Consider the following 24,616-nt stretch of genomic DNA (forward strand, 5'->3'; position numbering starts at 1 on the left):
TTTTGAGTGTATTTGCGATTTTTTTGAAGCCGGACCTGAATGAGGATTACTTAATCAAACCAAAAAAACAAAACAGTTGTATCTGTGGATTTGGAAACAAGTTAGTTCAGTTGAAGTGCATATAAAAATTAGTAGGCCCACATCAAGTGTTGTCAGATGTGAAATAAGAAATTATTTGTTAGAATTTAATATACTTGTTACATTTTAGTATTATCTTAGGCTTTGGTCTGGGTTCTGGTGTCTCAAGGTCAAGGATGTTCTTTCCGAGTTTACAGTTTACACGCAACATGATTCCTTAATTTTGATGATAAGGATATACTGTCATTTTAAATGCAGTCACTTCAAAGCTTTTTATTATTATTATTATTATTTTATAATCCCCACTACATAGTTAATGACAGCTAAGAAAAAGTAATAGTAATATATAATGCTAATCAATATCAACCACAAAAAAGAGAAGTAAGAAGTATAAAAAGTGAAGAGACCAAACAGAGGGAGAGGGAGAAAGAAAGAGCCATAGGTCTTTTGTCAATCAAATGGTTTGCAGAGTTCATCATTGAACACATTTTCGCAGCTTTTAGTGTGTGTTGCATGATCTTCTTTCCAACAAAATAGCTTGTGCCAAGAAGTTGAGGAAAGTCAAATTATACATAAGTGAGAACTTTACAGGTTGATAAATTTGTTATTAAGCAAATAGTTGAGGGTATTTTAGGTGTTGAGACCCCTAAAATATTTGTCTTGAAACTAGCGTTTTCATAAAAAGCTAGTTGGAGGAACGGTTTTAAAACATGATTCTTGGTGTTTTGGAAAACATATTTTGCTGAAAACGTGAGGTCAAACGCATATTATTTTTCGTTTTCTTCTGGAAACGTGCATTTGTTCCACTCAAACACCTATCCAAACGAGTTCTAAGACGAAGAAGAATAAGAAGAAGTTAGCATTAATAAAATAAGTGGTTAAACTCTTAAGAAGAAAAAGTTAGTTTTAATAAAATAAGTGGTCAAAGCCAATAGTCTTCTAATTCAACTAGCAAGTGTTTCTCAAGAAAACATCCAAGGTGATCTTCTCTAATTATTGATATATCCACCTCTAATTATTGATGCATCTAAAAAAAGAAAAAAGAAAAGGAAAAATAACAAGGGGTTAACTGTCTCAATCAATGACTAAAGACATAAAAAAAAAAACATCAAGTGTTGTCAGATGTGAAATAAGAAATTATTTGTTAGAATTTAATATACTTGTTACATTTTAGTATTATCTTAGGCTTTGGTCTGGGTTCTGGTGTCTCAAGGTCAAGGATGTTCTTTTCTTTCCGAGTTTACTCGCAACATGATTCCTTAATTTTGATGATAAGGATATACTGGCTTTTAATGTGTGTTGCATGATCTTCTTTTCAACAAAATAGCTTGTGCCAAGAAGTTGCAGTCGTTGGAAAGTCAAATTATACATAGGTGAGAACTTTACAGGTTGATAAATTTGTTATTGAGCAAATAGTTGAGGGTATTTTAGGTGTTGAGACCCCTAAAACATTTGTCTTGAAACTAGCGTTTTCATAAAAAGCTAGTTGGAGGAACGGTTTTAAAACATGATTTCTTGGTGTTTTGGAAAACATATTTTGCTGAAAACGTGAGGCCAAACGCATATTGTTTTGTGTTTTCTTCTGGAAATGTGCATTTGTTCCACTCAAACACCTATCCAAACGAGCTCTAAGACGAAGAAGAATAAGAAGAAGTTAGCATTAATAAAATAAGTGGTTAAACTCTTAAGAAGAAAAAGTTAGTTTTAATAAAATAAGTGGTCAAAGCCAATAGTCTTGTAATTCAACTAGCAAGTGTTTCTCAAGAAAACATTCAAGGTGATCTTCTCTAATTATTAATATATCCACCTCTAATTATTGATGTATCTAAAAAAAGAAAAAAGAAAAGGAAAAATAACAAGTGGTTAACTGTCTCGATCAATGACTAAAGCCATAAAAAAAAGGAAAAAGAAAAAAAAGCTTGGTTTAAAAAAAGAAAAAAGAAAAAAGAAAAAAGAAGCAATTGTATTAGTTTATTTGATCTCATGTCTAGGTATAGGATGAATAATTAAACTTTCCAAATTCAAATGTAATAATGTATTTATAAACAAATTTGTAAATATGAGACTTGATTTGATTTGAGTGTACATAAATACATATATGTATAAAATGTATTTATATGGATTGATGATTTTTTTTTAATAGCAAAGAAACCATTAATGACAAATTTTAATCCAAATATTTCAAGTAAAACTGGGTCATCTCAAATGACACTAATTTTCCTTCTACTTGCTTGTGGACCAAAATTGGGTTTGGAATTTCAATCGATTTGATATAATTGAGATGGTGTTCAAAAGTGCATTAGACAACATTTAATTATTGGTGTGTTTGGATGACAAGATTTCGGTATTTGGATTTGAATTTAGATTTGGGTGATTACAATCCAAATATCTTGTTTGAGAAGTTAAAAAAAATGTCAAGGATTTGGATTTGGCAAATCCACCAAGGATTTTAATATTTTATAATGCTTGAATTTAAAATAACTCATAGAGTAAAATTAATAGATTATAAAAAAGAGCATTTCAAATTTGTTAATTTAAAATCCAAATCCAAATTTAAATTTAAGTTTCCTAATGCAACCTTAGGGGTTTTAAGTAGATAAATTCCAAACGAGCAACTCACTCACCAAAACTTTGTTTTGGGGGAGGAGAGGAAACTTTGGGGGAGGGGGAGGGGGAGTAAACTTTATCCAAAAAATGTTTGTGTTGCTAACGAAAATCATTTTAGTCTAATCAAGTATTTTCCTCACCCAAATGCCTAAAAATGAGAAGAACATATTCTAGAAAATATTTACACCAAACAAATGTGGCGTTAATGAAAAAGATATTTCTAGCCAGCCTTACCCACATTTAATTTTCACTTTATTATAGTGGAAATAGTATCTATTTATTGGGAAATTATTGTGTACTCTTGGAGTACTATAAATACGTACTTTCTCTTCTCACATAAATGGTGGGTCCCACTAATTAAATTCATGATGAGACTCACTATTTACATGAGAGGAGGAAATACGCATTTATGATACTCTGGAAGTACCTAATAATTTTCCCCAATTCTTTCATTCTTTGGTAGGATTTGACTTGTTTACTGGTCATAAATAATAGAACTTAGTTTTATTTCCAAAAAAAGAACTTATCTTGACATTTAACTTGAAGCTCATTGCATTTATAGTGGAAATCTTATCTTGCTCCTCCTCAGTTTGTGTAGGATGTGGCTCATTACTAGTCATAACTCATAAGTTAAGAGTAAGAGTAATTGAGAGAATTTACTATAACTTTTTCCAACATTTAATTACTTAGGAAACGGAGAGCAACATTTCCTTTAAAGAAAATAAAGACATTTAAATACTTAAAAAAAAAGCATAGATATTTAAAATTTACATATTTGAAACATGAAAAAAAATGATTAATTATATAAGATTCATGTTTATGTGAGTTGAATATATATAGATATATATATATATGTTATTAATATTTTTATTTTCAAATTTATGAAAATGTTATGTGCCAGCTGATGAAGTATAAATTCGTTAGTCGAGAGTCTCAGATGGACGAATCCTTCGGCCTTGACAAGTGGTCACCGGTGTGGTGCCTGCCACAACAGCTCCGATGCCAAAGTTAATATATGGTGCTAAACGATAATGAACAGAATAAATTGATATAGCAAAAATAAGTCTTTCGATGTGTTTCTACCTCATTCTTGGCGATGTAGGAGCTTTATATATGCCTTCATGGCTTGTGACCGTTGGAGTAGTTATGGAGGTCTTAATGTTCCTCTTTGAAACGTTTTGGCGCTGTTTAATATGGCATCAATGTGTTCCAACGGTCCACGGAATGGGTCTTGTAACCGTCCTAGGCTTGATTGACTGCATTGAATGGCTTGAATGTCTTCGTCATTAGTGTGAATGATTACTCCGTCAGGCCTGAAGGTATACTCGTCCGTCTTTATAGGGTCGTCCATGTTAGACGGATTTGTCATTTCCGTCACCAGCTTTTATTATTAATACTAGATTGTAACTTCATACGTATGCATGAATATACTTAAAATATATATATTAAGATACACAGTATAATTCTTACATATATAATTTAAATATTATTGATAGTTATTCTTACATATATATATTTTTTTAACTCTTTAAAAAGTCTTGTAAGAATATTATTAGGTAGAAAATGTAAATTGTACATTTTAAAAAAAAAATTATGTTCATTAATTTTAGACTCTTTAGTTTTTGTATCCAATAACTTACTTAGATGGATATTTATGATGTGATCCCACATTTGACTCAAAAATTAAGAAATGAAACTCTCTCTAAGAATAAATAATTTAGGACACATGACACAAAATTGGACTTTAATTGTAAAATCTAATTGGATTTTTTCTTTACCTATTAATATATATATATATATATATATTCCCCCCNTGGATTTCCTCTTGCACTGGTGTCTTCCATGAGGTGGAAAAAATATATATATATATATATATATATATGAATGAAATTCATGATCTCCCTGCAGGTAAGCCAATAAGAATAATATTAGAAAATGATCAGAAGTAAGAAGTAATAATTAATAATTCTTGATGCACTTTTTTAGTATATCATTATAATATACTAATAGTAGTTATGTGCTTATTCAATTTGATGTATTATTATTTAATCAACTTATATATAAATCTCATAGTAACTAATAATTTTGAAAATTTGATTAATTGAATAAATTTCTATTATTATCATGTTCATGTCTTGGAAGTTTGAGTTTTACACAAGTAACATTGGGAGTTACCATGTAAAGCTCTCCAAATTGATATCGAAATGCTTTGGCACATTTAAGTAGACATGTTCTTTATAGTAAAGTCAAGACATGCTTTCTTACAGATTCCTCAAAAAAATAAAAATAAAATAAAATAAAAGTCAAGACATGCTTCCTTGAAGTATGGATTGAACTTTTACCCTGCAAGTGCTAAAAATGTGTACTTAACAAGAGTATCTTCGAGTATCTGACTATTCCATTAAACATGTGTAGTTTCCCATCGTACACACACCAGGTAATTGATGCATTATTATTTAGCCAACTTATATATAAATCTCACAGTAACTAATAATTTTGAAAATTTGATTAATTGAATTCATTTCTATTAGTATATCATGTTCATGTCTTGGAAGTTTGGGTTTTACACAAGTAACATTTGGGTTACCGTGTAAAGCCTCCAAATTGATGTTGAAATACTTTGGCACATTTAAGGAGACATAAAGTTAAAACATGCTTTCCTAAAATTATTAAAAAAAAAAAAAAAAGTCAAGACATGCTTCCTTGAAGTATGGACTGGACTTCTACTCTACAAGTACTAAAAATGTGTACTTCACAAGGACATCTTCAAGTATCTGACTATTCCATTAGACGTGTGTAATCCCCCATCCTACACACATTGGGGTAATTGATGCATTATTATTTAATCAGTTTATATATAAATCTCATAGTAACTAATACCATTGGGGTGGTTGGTCTAGTGATCATGGGTTCACTCTTAAGGGTTTGGGAGGTGGAAGTCCCAGGTTTGAATCCTACAGTGGAAAGCGCCTTGGAAGTTACTTCAAGTAGAAGAAACCAACTTAAGTTGCCTTTCTCTACCCATTTTTTCGTTATTAAAAAAAATAGTAACTAATAATTTTGAAATTTTGATTAATTGAATTCATTTCTATTAGTGTATCATGTTCATGTCTTGGAGGTTTGGGTTTTACACAAGTAACATTGGGGTTACCATGTAAAGCCCTCCAAAATTGATGTTGAAATGCTTTGGCACATTTAAGGAGACATGTTCTTTATAGTAAAGTCAAGACATGCTTTGATTTGCTTTCTGGAAGTATGGACTGGACATCTACCCTACAAGTGCTAAAAATGTGTACTTAACAATGATGTTTTCGAGTATCTGCTTATTCCATTAGGTATATATAGCCCCCTATCTTACACATACTGGGTAATTATAGGAAGAAATTCCTTAGGGGTGGCCCTGATATACTGACAAGAGGTTTTGAATTCAAGATTTTATGGATATCATGAGACCTTATGAACTAATAAGCTAAAACCTTAGGGTTGTTGGAGGGGACCTTATTCTCATCTACTTTCCTTGCAAAAACTCAAAGGTCTTATTCTTATCTTTTATCCTTACAGATTTACGGTCTTTCTAAAAAAATTGTTTCAGTCTAGAACTCTCTTTTGGAAAGCGTCAAAGGTTTTGAAAGTCTTTGTTCCCACACGCATTGTTAACCTCTCCAATTGATGCATAAATGCATTGAATTTTAAAACTTCTGTACCAACTACCAAGTACCAAGTATAGGACTTCTGTTAATTTTGTGGTACCTATTAAAAACTTGAATCATTTCTTTACGTAACACCCAACTATGACCAAGAACCTTAGTCTTAAATCCTTGTAGCTTAATGATTACGCAAAATTTCCAACCCCTTTTTAAATTATTACGAGATATTGACCAGTGAAAACGTTTGAAAAGTACTATATATTTGATTATTACTCTTCCAGGTTAGAATAGTAGGTTACATAATAGAACCTGTCATATATGGTCCCATAAAAAGCTCTCCACAAAGATTTTCATTTCCAAACCTTTATTCTTCTCTCTTTTTTTCCTTTCAGTATTTCTAAATTATTTCTTTTCTTCTCCCTCGTGCTTTGGCACATATAAAAATGGTTGTTGACTTCATCACGACTTTGAACTTGCTAGTCTTTGTTCCCATTGCCACCGGCCATGTTTATGTATAGTTGAGTTGCTGAGCTCCACCAAAAGGGAACTCATCTTTTATTAGGTAGCCAGTCCAAACCCAATATAACACAGCCAGGTGGAGCAAGTCACCATCTTAGAGTCGCACACAGTCAAGTCTTAAAAATTAGAGGTCTAGCTGGGGTTAGCTATACATGGAATTGTTATGGGTAAGATGGGATATGTCATTATATTACAAAAAAATTATTGAATGTTTATGGGTCTGTTTACTAGTACTAGTTGGTAAATGTGGTATATATCTGATTCTGATTGGTTTCTATCAGCGAAGAAGGAAAATGTAAAAGTGATGAATGTGGCCTCCTCTCCTCTTTGTACACATAACCCCTAACTTGAGTCACAACCACAGGATTACTCTCTCTTTTGAGTCACTGTTCCCTCTCCCACTCAACACGAACAACCCAAAAAAAAAAAAAAATGGAGTACTACTAACATTAAAGTTGAAAAAGACCGTTCCTAATATAAGACTTTTTGAAGCATTTTACAGCCAATCAACTTGTGCAATTGATGTGAACTTTGTAGTTTAATAGTATTGTTTCATTTAGAACTAAGATTCAAATCTCCTATTATAATAATAATAATAAAAAATCTTGTGCAATTGATATATTGAATTGACCTCTTTACTTTTAATCTACTAAAGGGATCCTTTTCCTGCTGTGTAAGTAAATTTCTATAATCGTAAGTTATTACTAAAATGGTCAATTGTGGGAGGTGAAAAATGTGAAAAAGAAACAACGAGTCTATGCAATAAGTAGTAGATTGAAATTGAAAGTGCTCTCTACTCACAATCACTAGTCAACCATTCTTGCATATTATAAATTTTAGTTGTATCCCTAAATTTATTCAATGTATCGAATTTAATTTCTTACTTTTGAATTTGAAGTGAAGAATGAGAAACATTGGGCAGGGTAGTTCCTACTTCCTATTAAAAAATTACTAATTGGGTAACATGGTTAGTAATCTGTTTAGTTTTTTATGTAAAGATAGTTTTCTGTGTAGTATTTGGTAATATTAGAAGAAAAAAAATAAGTAAAGGAAAAACTATTTTTGAAAAATAAGTAAAAGAAAAATTATCTTTGATCAATATAAAAAATATGACTTATATTTAAAGATTGTTTTTCAATAAAAATTTTTAGAAAATAATTATATCTCACTGTAAATTAAATAAAAGATGTTAAAAAGAAAAAATATATATATATATATATATATATCATTTTATTGTGGGGACATTTTTTGCTTTAAAATCAAGTGTTGCACTTGTAATTACTTTTGACAATCTTTCTAATGTGGGACTCTTAAGCCAAAAATGATTACAAGTACAACACTTGATCTTGAGGCAAAAAATGTCCCCATAATATATATAGAAAATACTTTTATAATTTATTTTTCAAAAAGCATTATTTTCGAAAAAAACAGAGCATAAACATCCATTAGTTTCTCAGTTTCAAACTCTCAAATTCTGAAACTCAAACAAAAACTCACTGTAAAAACTTGTCAACCCTCACTTATTGGTTATTACCATACTACACAAACGTCACAAGCATTTCAAACGTGCACACCAATCCCAACATACCAATCTCCACAGTCCATAACAAACACCATCTGCGTGGCACACAGTTCTTCTATTCCAATTTTGCCCCTTCCTGTCTTTCTGTAAATTGCAAAGTGGAGAGTGGAAACTCAAGATATACGAAATAACGAGCCGTGAGATCCAAATATGTAGATCACAGTTGTTTTGAAAGTTCGGCTTACACAAGTGTATCAATTATGTGAGATAATATTTGACTTGGCTGGAGTTATATGAAGTTTGAATTGATTTGTAGTTTTCTTCAATTTTAGACATATTCTCACTTAAGAGAAACCAAATAAAATGACTCTTTAGTGACAAGATTCAAGAAATATAGATAATTTTTTTTTTTTGAATTACTAAATTGACATTTAGATTATAGTTATCTCACTTCATTGCCAAGGGACAGGACTCTAACGAGTCTGACCAGTAAAATATTTAAAATTTTGGCCTCTATTGGTTTTACATTGATATCTTAAACTAAATTACACTTCTAGATTTAACAAACTAAATTCTACATACAGCTCCAATGAGTTGTGTGGGTCAATGGAGGAGAAGAACGTGAGTGGTCTAGGGAGAGAAGAAGAAGAAGATGGGAAAGGTGGGAGTTAAGGGGTGTTAATGTTCGACCCAACCCGCGAACACGACATGAACCCAATAGGGTTTTTACGGGTTAGGGTTTGGGTCATAAACGAGTCAACCCGAAAGTAACATGATAAAAAACGTGTCATAAGCGGGTCAACCCGCGTAACCCACAATAGATACATTTGACACGTCAATTTATTTGTGTCAACCTAAAATGACCCATTTAACACAACTCATTTAACTCGTATAACAAATAAATATTTATTTAATTTTAGATTTGTCAAATACCTTTTATATCCAACTTATATTTTAAATTTAAAAAGAAAAGTGAGTAATTACAAAAACTTACAAGGATATAATTGAAAATTGAAACTTTATGAATCCTAGATCTCTATACCCTACAAACCCTAAATCTCTAAACCTTCTTATAAATATCTAATACCCTAGTTCTATAAATATTTTTTTGGTATAGAACTTGCATAAATGAAATTGGATGAGTTTGTGAGAAATGTTATGAATTTAGACATCAACAAAGAATCTATGGATGATAATTGTAGTCATAGTCAAATTTAGTCTATCATTTGCTCTAACTCTTTCAATATTAATACTTGCCATTTAGTGAGTTTTGGGGATATTATATTTTTGTTGAACTATGTTATTTTGAATTTGGGTTGAAGTGTATGCATTTCTTTTGGAGTGTAAAGAACTTATTTCTATATAGATGCTATATTTTTGTTGAACTATATTATTTTTAATGTGGGTTGAAGGCTTGAAGTGTATGAACTACTTTTGGGATGTAAAAAAAAAAAATATTATTTCTAGATGGATATTACATTTAATATTATGCAGGTTGAAATAGGTTGTGTTACATTCGTGTCAACCCAACATGACTCGTTTATTAAGCGAGTCAAGTGAGTTGGGTTAGGTTAACCTACCTTATTAACAGGTCGGGTTAGGGTTGAAAGATCACGACATGATTATTAAATGGGTCGGGTTCGGGTTGAGCCATTTAGTCGAATACTCTTATCTCGACACGACACGAACTCGACATGCTAACCCAAATTGACACCTCTAGAAGGAGTTAATGATTTTTTTTTAACAAGAGAATTAATGACTTTTAATGAATTGAAAATTTGATTAATTGAATTCATTTCTATTAGTATCATGTTCAGGTCTTGGAAGTTTGAGTTTTACACAACTAATATTGGGGGGTTACCATGTAAAGCTCTCCAAATTGATATTGAAATGCTTTGGCACATTTAAGGAGACATGTTCTTTATAGTAAAGTTAAGACATGCTTTCTTACCTGTTCCTCAAAAAAAAAAAAAAAAATCATGACATGCTTCCTTGAAGTATGGATTTGACTTCTACCATGCAAGTGCTAAAAATGTGTACTTAACAAGAGCATCTTCGAGTATCTGACTATTCCATTAGACTGTGTAGTCCTCCATCCTACACACACCGAATGATTAATACATTATTATTTAACCAACTTATATATAAATCTCATAGTAACTAATAATTTTGAAATTTTGATTAATTGAATTCATTTCTATTAGTATATCATGTTCATGTGTTAGAAGTTTGGATTTTACACAAGTAACATTGGGGGTTACCATGTAAGCCTCCAAATTGACGTCGAAATACTTTGGCACATTTAAGGAGACATGTTCTTTGTAGTAAAGTTAAGACATGCTTTCCTCAAAAAAAGAAAAAAAAGAAAAAGAAAAAAAAAAGTCAAGACATGCTTCCTTGAAGTATGGACTGGACTTTTATCCTACAAGTGCTAAAAATGTGTACTTAATAAGTACATTTTTGAGTATCTAATTATTTCATTAGACATATGTAGTCCCCCATCCTACACAAACTGGGGTAATTGATGCATTATTATTTAATCAACTTATATATAAATCTCATAGTAACTAAAACCACCGGGGTGGTTGGTCCAGTGATCATCGGCTCACGTTTGAATCCCGCAGTGAAAAGCGCCTTGAAAATTACTTCAGGTGGAAGACACCAACTCAAGTCTCCTTCTTCTACCCATTTTTTTGTTATTAAAAAAAAATAGTAACTAATAATGTTGAAAATTTGATTAATTGAATTCATTTCTATTAGTATATCATGTTCATGTCTTGGAGGTTTGGGTTTTACACAAGTAACATTGGGGTTACCATGGAAAGCCCTCCAAATTGATGTTGAAATGCTTTGGCACATTTAAGGAGAGATATTATTTATATTAAAGTCAAGACATATTTTGAAGTATGGATTTGATTTTTACCCTACAAGTGCTAAAAAAGTGTACTTAACAAGGGTATTTAGACTTCTTCGAGTATATGACTATTTCTTTAGGCATTTGTAGTCGCCCCATCTTATATATACTGGGTAATTACAGGGAATAATTTCTTGGGGGTAGCTCCAAGATATTGGCAAGAGGTTTTGAATTCAAGATCTCATGAATATCATGAGACCTCTTAGAGTTGTTGGAAGGACATTATTCTTATCTACTTTCCTTGCAAAAATTCGAAGGTCTTACTCTTATCTTTTATCCTTGCAGACTTACAGTCTTTTGTAAAAATTGTTTCAATCTAGAACTCTCTTTTGGAAAGCGTCAAAGGTTTTGAAAGTCTTTGTCCCCACACGCATTGTTAACCTCTCCAACTGATGCATAAATGCATTACATTTTAAAACTTCTGTACCAAGTATAGGACTTCTGTTAATTTTGTGGTACCTATTAAAAACTTGAATCATTTCTTTATGTAACACCCAATTATGACCAAGAACCTTATGGCATGTTTGGATGTTTAAAAAAGGAGAGGGAGTAGAGTAGAGGGAGGGAGAGTAATGCAATTACCTTATTTGGAAGTTTTTTAAAGAATGAGGGGGAGGGGTTTGGAGGAGTTTGGAGGAGTTTGGACTCTCTCTAGCCCCCCAATTTTAATTCCCCCAAATTGAAGAGATTTGGAGGGGGAGTAGAGTACATAAACTATTGACCAAGTAAATTACCTAATTTACCCTTATTATATTAACAAAATTATATAAGGGGAAGGGCTAATTACTCCCTTCCCCCTTACTAATTTTAAAAACATCTAAATAAGGTGGAGGTGAATCATTCTCCTCTACTCTCCTCCCCACTACTCCCCTTCCCTCTACTCCCCTCTACTCTCCTCCCTCTTTAAACTTCCAAACAAGCCATTAGTCTTAAATCCTTGTAGCAATGATTACGCAAAATTTCCACCCCCCTTTTTTAATTAATATGAGATAATGACCAGTGAAAACGTTTGAAAAGTACCATATATTTGATTATTACTCTTCCAGGTTAGAATAGTAGGTTACATAATAAAACCTGTCATATATGGTCCCATAAAAAGCTCTCCACAATTATTTCTTTTCTTCTCTCTCGTGGAAAGCTTTGGCACATATAAAAATGGTTGTTGACTTCATCACGACTTGGTACTTGGTAGTCTTAGTTCCCATTGCCACCGGCTATGTTTATGTGTAGTTGAGTTGCTGAGCTCCACCAAAAAGGAACTCATCTTTTATTAGGTTGCCATTCCAAACCCAATATAGCACATCCAGGTGGAGCAAGTCACCATCTTAGAGTCCCACACAGTCAAGTCTAAAAAATTAGAGGTCTGGCTGGGGTTAGCAATGCATGTAATTGTTGTGGGTAAGATGGGATATGACATTACAAAAAAATGAAAAATTATTGAATGTTAATGCTTCGGTTTACTAGTACTAGTTGGTAATGTGGTAGCTGAATCTGATTGGTTTCTATCAGCAAAGAAGGAAAATGTAAAAGTGATTAATGTGGCCTCCTCTCCTCTTTGTACACCCCTAACTTGAGTCACAAGACTCACAACCACAGGATTACTCTCTCTTTTGAGTCACTGTTCCCTCCCCCACTTAACACGAACAACCAAAAAAAATAGAGTACTACTAACATTAAAGTTGACAAAGACCGTTGATAATATAAATCTTTTTGAAGCATTAGAAGCATTTTTTTAAGGGAACGGCTTGTGTCCAGTGCCAGTGAACACTGGACATGTTGTGATGCGGACACGTGTTCAAAACTGGACACGTGTCCATATCGCAATGGCTCCAATGGCCACTGGCCACTGGCCCAAAGCCAGACCCCCTTTTTTTTTTTTGTTAAACTTTTCGAAGCATTCTACAGCCAATCAACTTGTGCAATTGATGTGAACTTTGCAGTTTAATAATATTGTTTCATCTAGAACTAAGATTCAAATCCCCTATATTATAAGAATAATAATAATAATAGTACCTTGTGCAATTGATACATTGAATTGGGCTTTTTACTTTTTATCTTCTAGAACATAAATTATTACTAAAGTGTTCGACTGTAAGAGGTAAAAGTGTAAAAAAAAGAAACGATGAGTCTCAATAAGTGGTAGATTGCAAACGGAAACTGCTCACTGCTCACAATCATGAGTCAACCATTTTTGCATATTGTAAATTTTAGCTGTACCCTAAATTTATTCAATAATTGGGTAATTGGGTCTAGTGGTGGTTTTAGAAAATTTCGAATATTCGACAAAAAAAAAAAAAAAACCATGCAAATATATAAAGTTTTACAATTTTTTTATATGAATTTTCTTATTTTAAAATCATTACACTTCCTTCAAAATTTTAGTTAAAATTTTTCTTGGAATTTTTTTTTTTTTTTTTGGTGGTAAGGACTTAATATATTGTTAAGTTAACCAAAGAGTAAGGACAAAGTTTGACTACAAATTAAGTTGACAAAGTTTGACTACAAACTAAGTTGTAGCACAAGGTTATAACTCTCATGAAACAAATTAACATTGTTATATGTTTTGAAAATCTAACCGTTGAATTGTATGTTTTTTGTGTTCTTAAAACACATGTCAAATTTTATGTCAATCGGATGTTATACGAATTTTCTTATTTTAAAATCATTACACTTCCTTCAAAATTTTAGTTAAAATTTTTCTTGGACTTTTTTTTTTTTTTTTTGGTGGTAAGGACTTAATATATTGTTAAGTTAACCAAAGAGTAAGGACAAAGTTTGACTACAAATTAAGTTGACAAAGTTTGACTACAAACTAAGTTGTAGCACAAGGTTATAACTCTCATGAAACAAATTAACATTGTTATATGTTTTGAAAATCTAACCGTTGAATTGTATGTTTTTTGTGTTCTTAAAACACATGTCAAATTTTATGTCAATCGGATGTTATACGAATTTTCTTATTTTAAAATCATTACACTTCCTTCAAAATTTTAGTTAAAATTTTTCTTGTTTTTTTTTTTTTTTTTTGGTGGTAAGGACCTAATATATTGTTAACTTAACCAAAGTGTAAGGACAAAGTTTGGCTACAAACTAAGTTGTAGTACAAGGTTACAATTCTTATGAAACAAATTAACATTGTTATATGTTTTGAAAATTTAACCGTTGAATTGCATGTTTTTTGTGTTCTTAAAACACATGTCAAATTTTATGTCAATCGGATGTTATTTACTCTTCGATCTATAAACTTATTTTTTTATGTATAATTTCAGATTACAAAAACTCGAAATTTAAACATGTGATTGATGACATAATTATTGATTTTTAATATTCTTGAAATTTTGTAAATATAGGGAATATAAGAAAAAAATGTAATTAAATAGTAAATTTGTCAAAATTCACATCTAATAAAAAAATATATTGAATGAAGTTATAGTTTTAGCCTATAACCAAGCTTGTTGCCAAATTTTGTCCAAACTTTAATTATGTTAGACTTAAAAAAAATTTAGAGTTGTCACAAAAAATTTTTAAAGATAAAAAAAAAATTAAAATTTGTTAATAATTATTATTTTTTTCCTGATCGCGTGGACTCTACGTGGAGCCACCAGTGATTGGGTAAGTAACACTAATAGCCTCCCCCCTCCAAAGCTTCTCAGTATCAAACTCTCGAATTCTGAAGCTCAAAACAAAAGCTCACTGTAAAAACTTTTCAACCCTCGAATATTACCATACCACACAAACAAAACTCAAAACCCAAAAGCATTTCAAACGTGCACACCAACCCCAACATACCAATCTCCACAGTCCTAGACAAAAACCATCTTCGTGGCACACAGTTCGTCTATTCCAACTTTGCCCCTTCCCTTCTTACTACAAATTGCAAAGTGGATACGAAATTACGAACCGTGAGAAAAAAATAACACACGCGCAGGTCCCACTCCACAAAGTCCCTTCCAGCTAAGGTTGTGGAAAATTTTTCACTTTCACACAGACACACCCTCTGATCCTACCGTTATATATATACCTCTCTCCCTTATCGTTTTCTTACAAAACTTTCACATCTCTTTCGGTTTCGCACATTTGCTTTGCTTCACAAATGATGGCAACGCTTTCACAGCTCTCACTGCTTGTCTTTCTCTCATTCTTCACCACCGTTTTTTACTTCGCAGGTTCGTTATCTCCAAAATTCTCTATTATTCCGTTACTTTTGTTTTTCTTTCCTCCTTGGATTTCGAGAATATTTTTGAATTTCAGTGAAGTGAAACTTAAGCTATAGTAATTTTGTACTAATATCATTATAGATAGGAACAACAACTTGGAAGTTGTAACTGAAATCTGAAAACGAATTTTTTTAGTGTTTCCAACACGTGACGGCACGAACGCCACCGCGTCAATAAACGACGTCGCTTTGGCCGTCCGTCACTCACAGTTTTTTTTTTTCTTCTCACTCGCCCGAGTTGACTCGTTCGAGTTCAAATTGAGTTGTAACTCTTTGTGTTTTCACTGTAACAGAGTCTCAGTCATTCATCGGAGTCAATTACGGCCAAGTAGCCGACAATCTTCCACCTCCGGCGGCGACCGCGAGTCTCCTCAAATCGACGGCGATCGGAAAGGTTCGACTCTACGGCGCCGATGGTGCGATCATCAAGGCACTCGCGAACACCGGAATCGGAATCGTCATCGGAGCCGCCAACGGCGAAATTCCGACGCTGGCTTCCGATCCGAACGCGGCGACTCAGTGGGTGAACTCGAACGTGTTGGCTTACTACCCGGCTAGTAACATCACGCTCATCACCGTGGGGAACGAGGTCGTGACCTCGATGGACCAAGGCTTGATCTCGCAGCTACTTCCGGCGATGCGAAATGTCCAGAATGCCCTCAACTCGGTATCACTCGGTGGGAAAGTGAAGGTCTCGACGGTTCATTCCATGGCCGTGTTGACTCAGTCCGATCCGCCCTCGTCCGGGTTGTTCAACCCTGTTTTCCAGGACGCGTTGAAGGGCTTGTTGCAGTTCCAAAAGGACAATGGGTCTCCATTTGCGATCAATCCCTACCCTTTCTTTGCGTACCAGAGCGATTCCAGGCCTGAAACGCTGGCGTTTTGCCTTTTCCAGCCCAACGCGGGACGAGTCGACTCGGGGAATGGAATCAAATACCTGAACATGTTCGATGCTCAGGTGAGTTTTTATTTGGGTTGGGCTTACGGCCCAATATATTTTCTTTTTTTATTTTTTTTTAAAAGGTTGACGTGTAAGTCAACAAAAAAAGATTATTATAGGACAACCTTTGCATTGCACAACCTACGTAAATGTTTTGGTTTATTTTATGATTTTTGTTCCATGCTTGCCGACTAGTCCACTACTACACTGTCACTGACGTGGACTTTAACGAGATTTTGCTTTTTCTATTAAAAAAAAAAACCTTTAAAAAGAATTATATAAATTTTACTAAATATCATTTACAAATTTTAGTAACTGTGATTACTAAACGTTGTTCTAATAATGTTGTTTGTATTTTTTAAAAATATGTGTGAATAAAAAAACATATAAAAACCTGTGTAATTTTGTTTAAAAATTGAGAAATGTTACTTAAACTATCATACAAAACGGCTCCTTAATTTTTGAACTTCATGTGGCAGTAAATAGAGTTGGTGGATGTTAAAGGTATAATAAATGAATGTCTATTTTTTTTTTCTTTCTGTTTTTGCAGCAATTAGTAACTTATCAATTAGTAAATACCGAGATCAAATTATCTTAAATGGAAAAGTATACAATATTTGGGACCATGTTCTTTCTTCTCACATAAAGAGTGAGTTCCGTAATAAATTTAATTAGTACGATATATTATGTTAATGAAATGTGAGGAAATAGTGAATAATTACTCTCATTTAAAATTTAAATGCTACTAATAATTAAAGAAAATGAAATCGTAAATAGTGGAATGACTTTTTCCATTTTACTTGAAATAGAGAGGATTTTTATCCATCAAATTTAGCTTAGATTCTAGTACTCCTAATTTGCTACCTTAGTTAGATTTTTGTTAGCCTTTCTTGCAAAATTGTTGCTCCTGGTATCCATGGTAATCCTTTGTTTTTTTTCATGAAACCATGTGACCTTGGGGTGCAATTGATGTGACATATTGAGCTAGGTAATAGTAATAGGCTGCCCGTTGCAAAGTTGCAATAATGGAAGATAAGTCCTTCCAATATCTCAATTATTATTGGTTGTTGAAGAATGGACTATAAGCGGAAAAGTCACCTATCTTGATGGTTTCAAAGACTTCAAAAATTTTCACCATAGGGACCACCGAATGTCTAATTTCTATGGTGGACGTGTCACTGTGATTTTAACACATGTTGTGGGCCCTTTAGCTTACTTGTAAACTGTATCACACTCAGGAGGTAGTGAACTTTGAAGAACGGCTAGGATTATAAGGCTATATTGTTAATTATGTGCTAAACTTGGTGTCCTTTTGGTTTCATAGTCTAATTATTGGTGCATTGCATATCAGTTGCGAGCTAATTGAGTTTTAACTACTTTAATTAGTGCTTGAAAGCTGATTGATTGATTATCATTTGACAATGTGCAGGTAGATGCTGTACGTTCTGCTTTGAATTCAATGGGATTTAAGGATGTTGAGATTACGGTTGCTGAGACCGGTTGGCCATACAGTGGGGCCAGCAATGAAGTAGGACCCAGTGTGGAGAATGCAAGGGCCTACAATGGGAATTTGATTGCTCACCTTAGATCATTGGTTGGGACCCCTCTAATGCCTGGAAAATCCGTGGATACATATATCTTTGCACTGTATGATGAGGATTTGAAGACTGGACAAGCTTCCGAACGAGCATTTGGTCTTTACAAGCCTGATCTGACCATGACATATGATGTTGGTCTTTCAAAGACCAGCCAGGTGAGAAGCAAACTTTTATGTGAAGAAGTAACTTGCAATTTGTAACTTAGTGGAGTGCCTGAGAAATACTAGGAGTTTTGACTTATGAAGTGGACTAACAACCAAAGGTAGAAAAAACCAACAAAACACTGCGGGAGTGACACGTAGCTAAAGGAATAAATATGTTTCTCTTTAGGCGTGTAAAAATCACATATGTTGTGGAAACAACTTCCACTAAAATCATAAAGAGATTGCTTTTTTAAAATAGCCTTCAAAGCATGACCCAAGTTTTGGAGACTTTTTTATGATCCTAGTTTTGGTCATCAATGTGTTTTCTTAAGGGCTAGCAATATGTCTTAAGTTGTAGATAAGTTGCACATGTTAGCTAGTTGTAAGCTTTTAGAAAGCAAAGATTTCATCCTTATTAAAGAGTATTGGTGTAAAAAAGTAGAGGTAGCGACCTAAAGCATGACTTTCTGATCTGGAATTGGCTCCATTTTTAACATATGATGCACAAATGGAAATGCTTAAGAATATTTTGCATAGTCATGGATTGTGCATGTACTGGTTTAATCATTACTCAAGACCGTTAGGGTTTGTGAGAAAGTGAGTATATTTTCTGAATAAGAAAAAAATTATTGACATTAGTGCCACTTCTGAAAAAGTTGAGGGATCTTATTACAGTGTCTCTAAAGTTGCAGTCACATTCACATATCTCTTAGCTCTTACTTGCTTTAACATGAATCATCTCAATATTTATGGTTTGGAATATTTTCTGATGTTAAGGAATTCTATTTAATTTCCTCTGTAATTTGTCTGCGTGTATGGGATGTAGAAGAAACAGACATCGCATATATGCATTTCTAATCAATATAATGTGTCCTAACATTGCTTTTATTCTTGTGTGCCCTCAGACTCCATCCACTCCATCAACAACTCCATCCACTAGTCCATCAACTCCATTACCTAAACCAACAGCAACTGGCTGGTGTGTTCCTAAGAATGGCGTTTCTGATGCTCAATTGCAGGCAAATCTTGACTATGCCTGTAGCCACGGCATTGATTGCGGTCCCATCCAACCGGGGGGCGCCTGCTTTGACCCTAACACTGTATCATCACATGCTTCCTATGCCATGAATCTCTATTACCAAACCATGGGAAAGAATCCATGGAACTGTGATTTCTCACAAACGGCAGTCCTTACATCCACAAATCCTAGTAAGTGTTCTTTATTGCCATCTATATCCTTCAATTTTTTGAAACATAAAAGCAATGGTAACCTATAAATAAATAAATAAAGCAATGCTAAAATATTGAAAATTATATCATGATCCATTTGCATGCATCTTGTGTCATTGTTGGGTTTGTGTCATATGACTTAACTCTTAAGATGAACGTGGAAGAATAATTCTGGGAATATAGTCAATTTTCAATTATAGTGAAGGGACTTTAAGACAAAGGTGTGGTTCTTTTTGTGGGTTCAGAGAACAACTTTTGATATCTGATGACCCTTTTCTTCATGAGTTTAATGGAATAGGACTGGATGCTAGAGCATGGGGCCAAGGGCGTGATTCTTTTTGTGGGCTCAGTGTGCCTATGGCTTCGATTACATTATTAGAAATATAAAAGAGAACAACTTTTGATATCTGATGGCCCTTTTCTTCGTGAGTTTAATGGAATAGGACTGGATGCTAGAGCATGGGACCAAGGGCTTTCAATTTTTGTGCTATATTCCTGCCCTATATACTTTAAAACTAGCTTCTTTTGTAGAGACTGTGTTTTTGTAATTTGAGTTTTCCCTAAAACATTCCTTTCTAGTTCCTTTTTTCATTTGCTAGTCTTCTAAGTTGTATTTTCTTTATATTTATTTATTTCTTCTCTCTCTGGTTGAAGGTCACAATCCTTGCATTTATCCTGGTGGGAGTACCTGAAAGGCAGCGCAGTCTCATTAGATATATAAAAAAGAAGATTTTGTTTTTGCAGTCGTCTATCAACTAATAAATTAATAAAATTTGAGGTTGTGCCTTTTAATTCTACCTTTAATTGTAAAGGATTACTGCTTTAGTTTCGGTTTCCTACTTTAATTTGGTTGTATGTTGGCGTATCTCTGAGTCATACTTTTAAATCTTGTTCTGATAAAGTAATGTTAGCTTAAAGATAAGTGTGAGATAAAAGTGCCATTATGTCATGAGGAACTTTAGTGGCTAAAATGAGTCTTATTATAAGTTTGTGAACTATGTTTCAAGCCATCAATAATTTTACCTGTCCGTATTCGAGAGACATGGCAATATGCAACGAACATTTTCTTTTTGACTTGGTGGCTAAGCCACATGGTCCATCAAGATGATCCTCATATGAAAGAGCAAGAATTTTCCTTGCTCATCAGAAAATATCATATACAACAGATGTATGTAAAACTCTTCCCAATATGCATGTATGCATTAGTGATTTTGCATATATTCGTTACATAAGATACCACCTCCGGCTCACTACGTTAATACACATTTTTTATAGACTGCAAAAATGTTTAAAAAATGATTTCTTTTTCCTCTTCTTTTTCCATTTTTCGTCCTTTTAAGTTCGATTCATTTCCAAGTATCTTGACTACACTTTCATGATCCCTTCAACAATATTTCTATACCTAGTAAGAGGTTAGAGACTTAACTTGCACTTGAAATTGTTTTGGGATGCCTAAAAGTACTGACAGTTTCAATAATTTGGAATGTGAAAATAAAAGAAAAATAACAGTAGCTTCCATTATTCCTGCAGCCCCCACCATGTCAATAACTTACAAACATATCCAGTAAACTCATATGTGAACATACCACGTGTTTGATGTTGTGACTTTTGTTTCTTTACGTGATAATAAAACCATTCCTAGAGAGTAATTGTTTTTGTCTGAAGTGTAATCATAGCTTCTTCTCTGAAGTGTAATAGTGGTTCCTATAAAGAACGGCATTATTGATGGCTTCTCTACTATTCTCCTTTTGCGAGTGGCCTTCTTGTTTATGCTATAGAAAAAGACGAACTAGCAACACAAACACTAACAAGAACAGAAAAACTCGAAAGAAAACAAACACAAATTCTGTTTGTCAAGAATTTTACTCGAAATCAAGAATACAATCAGATGGGGTTTGGTGTTAGGAGGACTTTAAACCAAGGATTGATTCGAGATTGATGGAAATGGAAAAGTGCGATATAAAGAATGCAATTAAATTATTGGGCAACTTGCATTTACCATAAGTACACTATAATAGCTAATAAAAATTTTCTTTTCCATTTTTAGTGTTCCCTGTTTATGTGATACTTTTAAGTTTTAACTCCATGGTTATTACAATACAAGTTACCCAAAGCATGTCATTGTTTCCTCAAGTTAGGTGGTAGATTCACCGGTGTCATGTTAGACTAATCATATTTTATGGAGCTGTTAGTCGAGCTTATCCTCGTGTTCATCTTTTGCTTTCTCAGAGCATCCACACTGGCCTAGACAAAGTTTTAGGCAAATAGCAAATCTTTACTTGAGCAACTATCTTTTCTAATTTAGCTACTCACTTTCAAATACATCCTATATCTATTAAAATACTATTTCTTGTCCACTTATTGCACTTAATACAATTGCTTTCAATGGCTGAAATTGAAAGTTGAAATCAAGGTAGTCAATACCGTATCGGTCGGTATGTATCATACCAGTATGTATACCGGTATCAAAACATCAATGTTTCGTATCAGTTTAAATACCGGCCGTATCGGCTATATACTGGCCATACCGGCCAATTTTAGGCAATATCGGCCGGTATAGAATTTTTTATTTTTATTTTTAAAGTTTTGTAATTTTTGAATTTTTGTAATGACAAAATGGTAACTTATTTGCATTAACTTATTAGTATTATTTGTTTTCTTAGTATGCAATGGTAACTTTTAAGCTTTCTATATTTTATATTGTGTTTTTTTTTTCTTTTAATTGATACTAAAGTTTAAAACCATGAATAATTAGTTCTGAATTGAGGAAATGTTTTATGAAAAACTTTTATATTTATTATAATATATACACACACACATACATACATACATACATATATATATATATATATATATATATATTTAAAAATATAAAAAATAGTGGTAAATCCGAAACGGTACACCGATATTGACCGGTATCTGAAATATATTGTACCGCTGGCCAAACCGGTACAACTTCCGGTACGGTATTGACCCCCTTGGTTGAAATAAGCAAATTTCAACCTCAACTTTTAAATAAAGAATATTAAAAAAAAAAAAAAAGATAAAAAGTGAAACGGTAAAATATTTTTGTGAGAGTAGAAGGGGGTGAATTGCAAAATTCGTCAAAGATAGTGGCCATGATGGTCCACAAATCAGTCGAACTTATATTTATTAGGTTGAGTACGAGAGAGAAACTAACAATGGAAGAGAAAGACTTAAAGACATTAAAAATATGTGTTTTTGACCAACTTTGTACTAACTACTAACTAGCCTAATGCATGTTTTATTTTTTATTTTTTTTAGTTAGCAAAATTTTATTTTAATTCTCTTACCTTACATAATTAACAAAAGTGAGTCTTTTGGCTAAATATTGCTAAATTTAAAACATATTTGCGTTATAGATATTGTTCCAAGTTATTTAGGAAAATGAGGAGAGAGATTGAATTTCGGCAACACTGTTGCCGAAATTCAACAAAAAGTAGGAGAGAGAATAAGAAAAAGGAGGTGAAACAGTAACCTTGAATTTCGGCAACAATGTTGTCGAAATTCATCTGCCCAATTTTCCTGTGTTGCCTGGACGCGTGAGTGTGAGAAGTGCAATAATGAGTGGATGCCTAAAAAAAAAAAAAGTAATTGCGGCAATAGTATTGCAGAAAATGGTAGGAAAAAAAAAAGTGAATACCAAAATCTGGAGAAAAATTAAAGAAAAATATAATGTGCTACGTACATAATATTTTTACAATATTTTCACAACAAATCACAGGTAACTGGTTATTATTAATTCAAATTTAAATTTAACATTGAGATTACTATTTTAATCCAACAATAACAATAAGTAACAACCTGACACTTAGAATTTGTTGTAAAAATATTGTAAAAATTGTGTGCACTTCATTTCTAAAAAAACAAAAAAAAACAAAATTTCCCAATTGTGGCAATGGTATTGCCGAAATACCATTACCACAATTGAAAAAAAAATTAATTTTCCCAATTGTGGCAATGGTATTGCCGAAATACCAATGCCACAATTGAAAAAAAAAAAAAATCCCAATGGTATTTCGGCAATATTATTAGGTCAAACACAATTCACTTTTTTTTTTTTTTTTAATATAAGAAAGAAACATAATTCACTTGATTACTGAAGTCTGTAAGGACACAAATTGAGTCCTAAGCCCAAATAGGAAGTGGATTTTGGCCTAATAAGCCCAATACAGTGAATTTGTAGAGAATGGATTGGAAAACTAGGCTATAATGAGTTGGATAACAATTATAATGGATCCAGAAGACAATAAAGCAAAAATGGGCAAGATTTATCAAAGGAAAATTATATTCAGCACAGTCCGAGGAGATCAGTTCTTGTATATATTACTTGAAGTTGGTTACAAATACAGTTTTAATCGCTACAGTACTTCTATCTTAATTTTTCGATCCCCTTCTCTTAGGGCCTTCCCTCTAATTTATACTGTTTCTCTCTTCTCATCTCCACCCCCCATGTGGACAGTAGATTGTTTGTGTTGATCCTTGTTCCATTAGCACTCTTTGGGTGTAGTTGTAAAGCTGAAAAGCGTTGTTCAGATATCACTTCCTCATTAATGCAGCCAAAGAGTTAGCTACAGATCATTTAATGCGGTGGTAGCAGTTTTCTCTTAGATATTTCTTAGCTCCCATCTGTCCTGTACGCTCATAGTACATATCCTTATCAATAGAACTTCTTGGAACGTCATCTTGGATGATAGGACACACATTTTGATCTTTGCTTCATTTAGCTGAGGGGATATTCCTCCTTGGCCTATCATCCCTAGCCCTCTCATTTGTAGCTTACTCATGGAGCTTTGAATCTTACATCTTCAATATTGTTTATATGTTCTCGGACCACTCAACATCCTCGGCCAAGGCACAAGGCCCAATATATATACTGATGGGATAGCAAAAATTACCATTAGTGGTTCGTCCAGAGGAGTCGTCCATGATCACCAGTTAGCCAAATGGCTAGACCATCTTTGATTCGTCCAGCTATGTCGTCCCTGAGTATTGATCAATTGAATAAACCTCAGGCAATCAGGTCGGAAGAGTCGTCCATGTGCAAAGCTCGTGGACAACCACACATCAATCTATACACAAAGAGTCGTCCATGGGCAAAGCACATGGACGACCATGTAACACTCAGCAAAATTCTGGAGTTCTGGAGCGGTTAATCAACCCGCGTTTATCGCCGGTAAT

The 24,616-nt window shown here is 33.2% G+C and overlaps 1 protein-coding gene across 1 annotated transcript; it reads left to right on the forward strand.

Annotated features, from left to right (window-relative positions):
- The first annotated feature begins 15,297 nt into the window (after positions 1 to 15,297).
- Positions 15,298 to 20,211, forward strand: LOC112007607 (glucan endo-1,3-beta-D-glucosidase). The gene is made up of 5 exons (XM_024039980.2): positions 15,298 to 15,453; positions 15,797 to 16,461; positions 17,873 to 18,196; positions 19,090 to 19,393; positions 20,069 to 20,211. The coding sequence occupies exons 1-5, from the start codon at positions 15,381 to 15,383 to the stop codon at positions 20,104 to 20,106; spliced, it is 1,404 nt and encodes a 467-aa protein (XP_023895748.1). The 5' UTR covers positions 15,298 to 15,380; the 3' UTR covers positions 20,107 to 20,211.
- Positions 20,212 to 24,616: the final 4,405 nt, after the last annotated feature.

This window comes from Quercus suber, unplaced genomic scaffold (assembly GCF_002906115.3).
Source record: "Quercus suber isolate HL8 unplaced genomic scaffold, Cork oak 2.0 scaffold_713, whole genome shotgun sequence".
Taxonomy (NCBI): Eukaryota; Viridiplantae; Streptophyta; class Magnoliopsida; order Fagales; family Fagaceae; genus Quercus; species Quercus suber.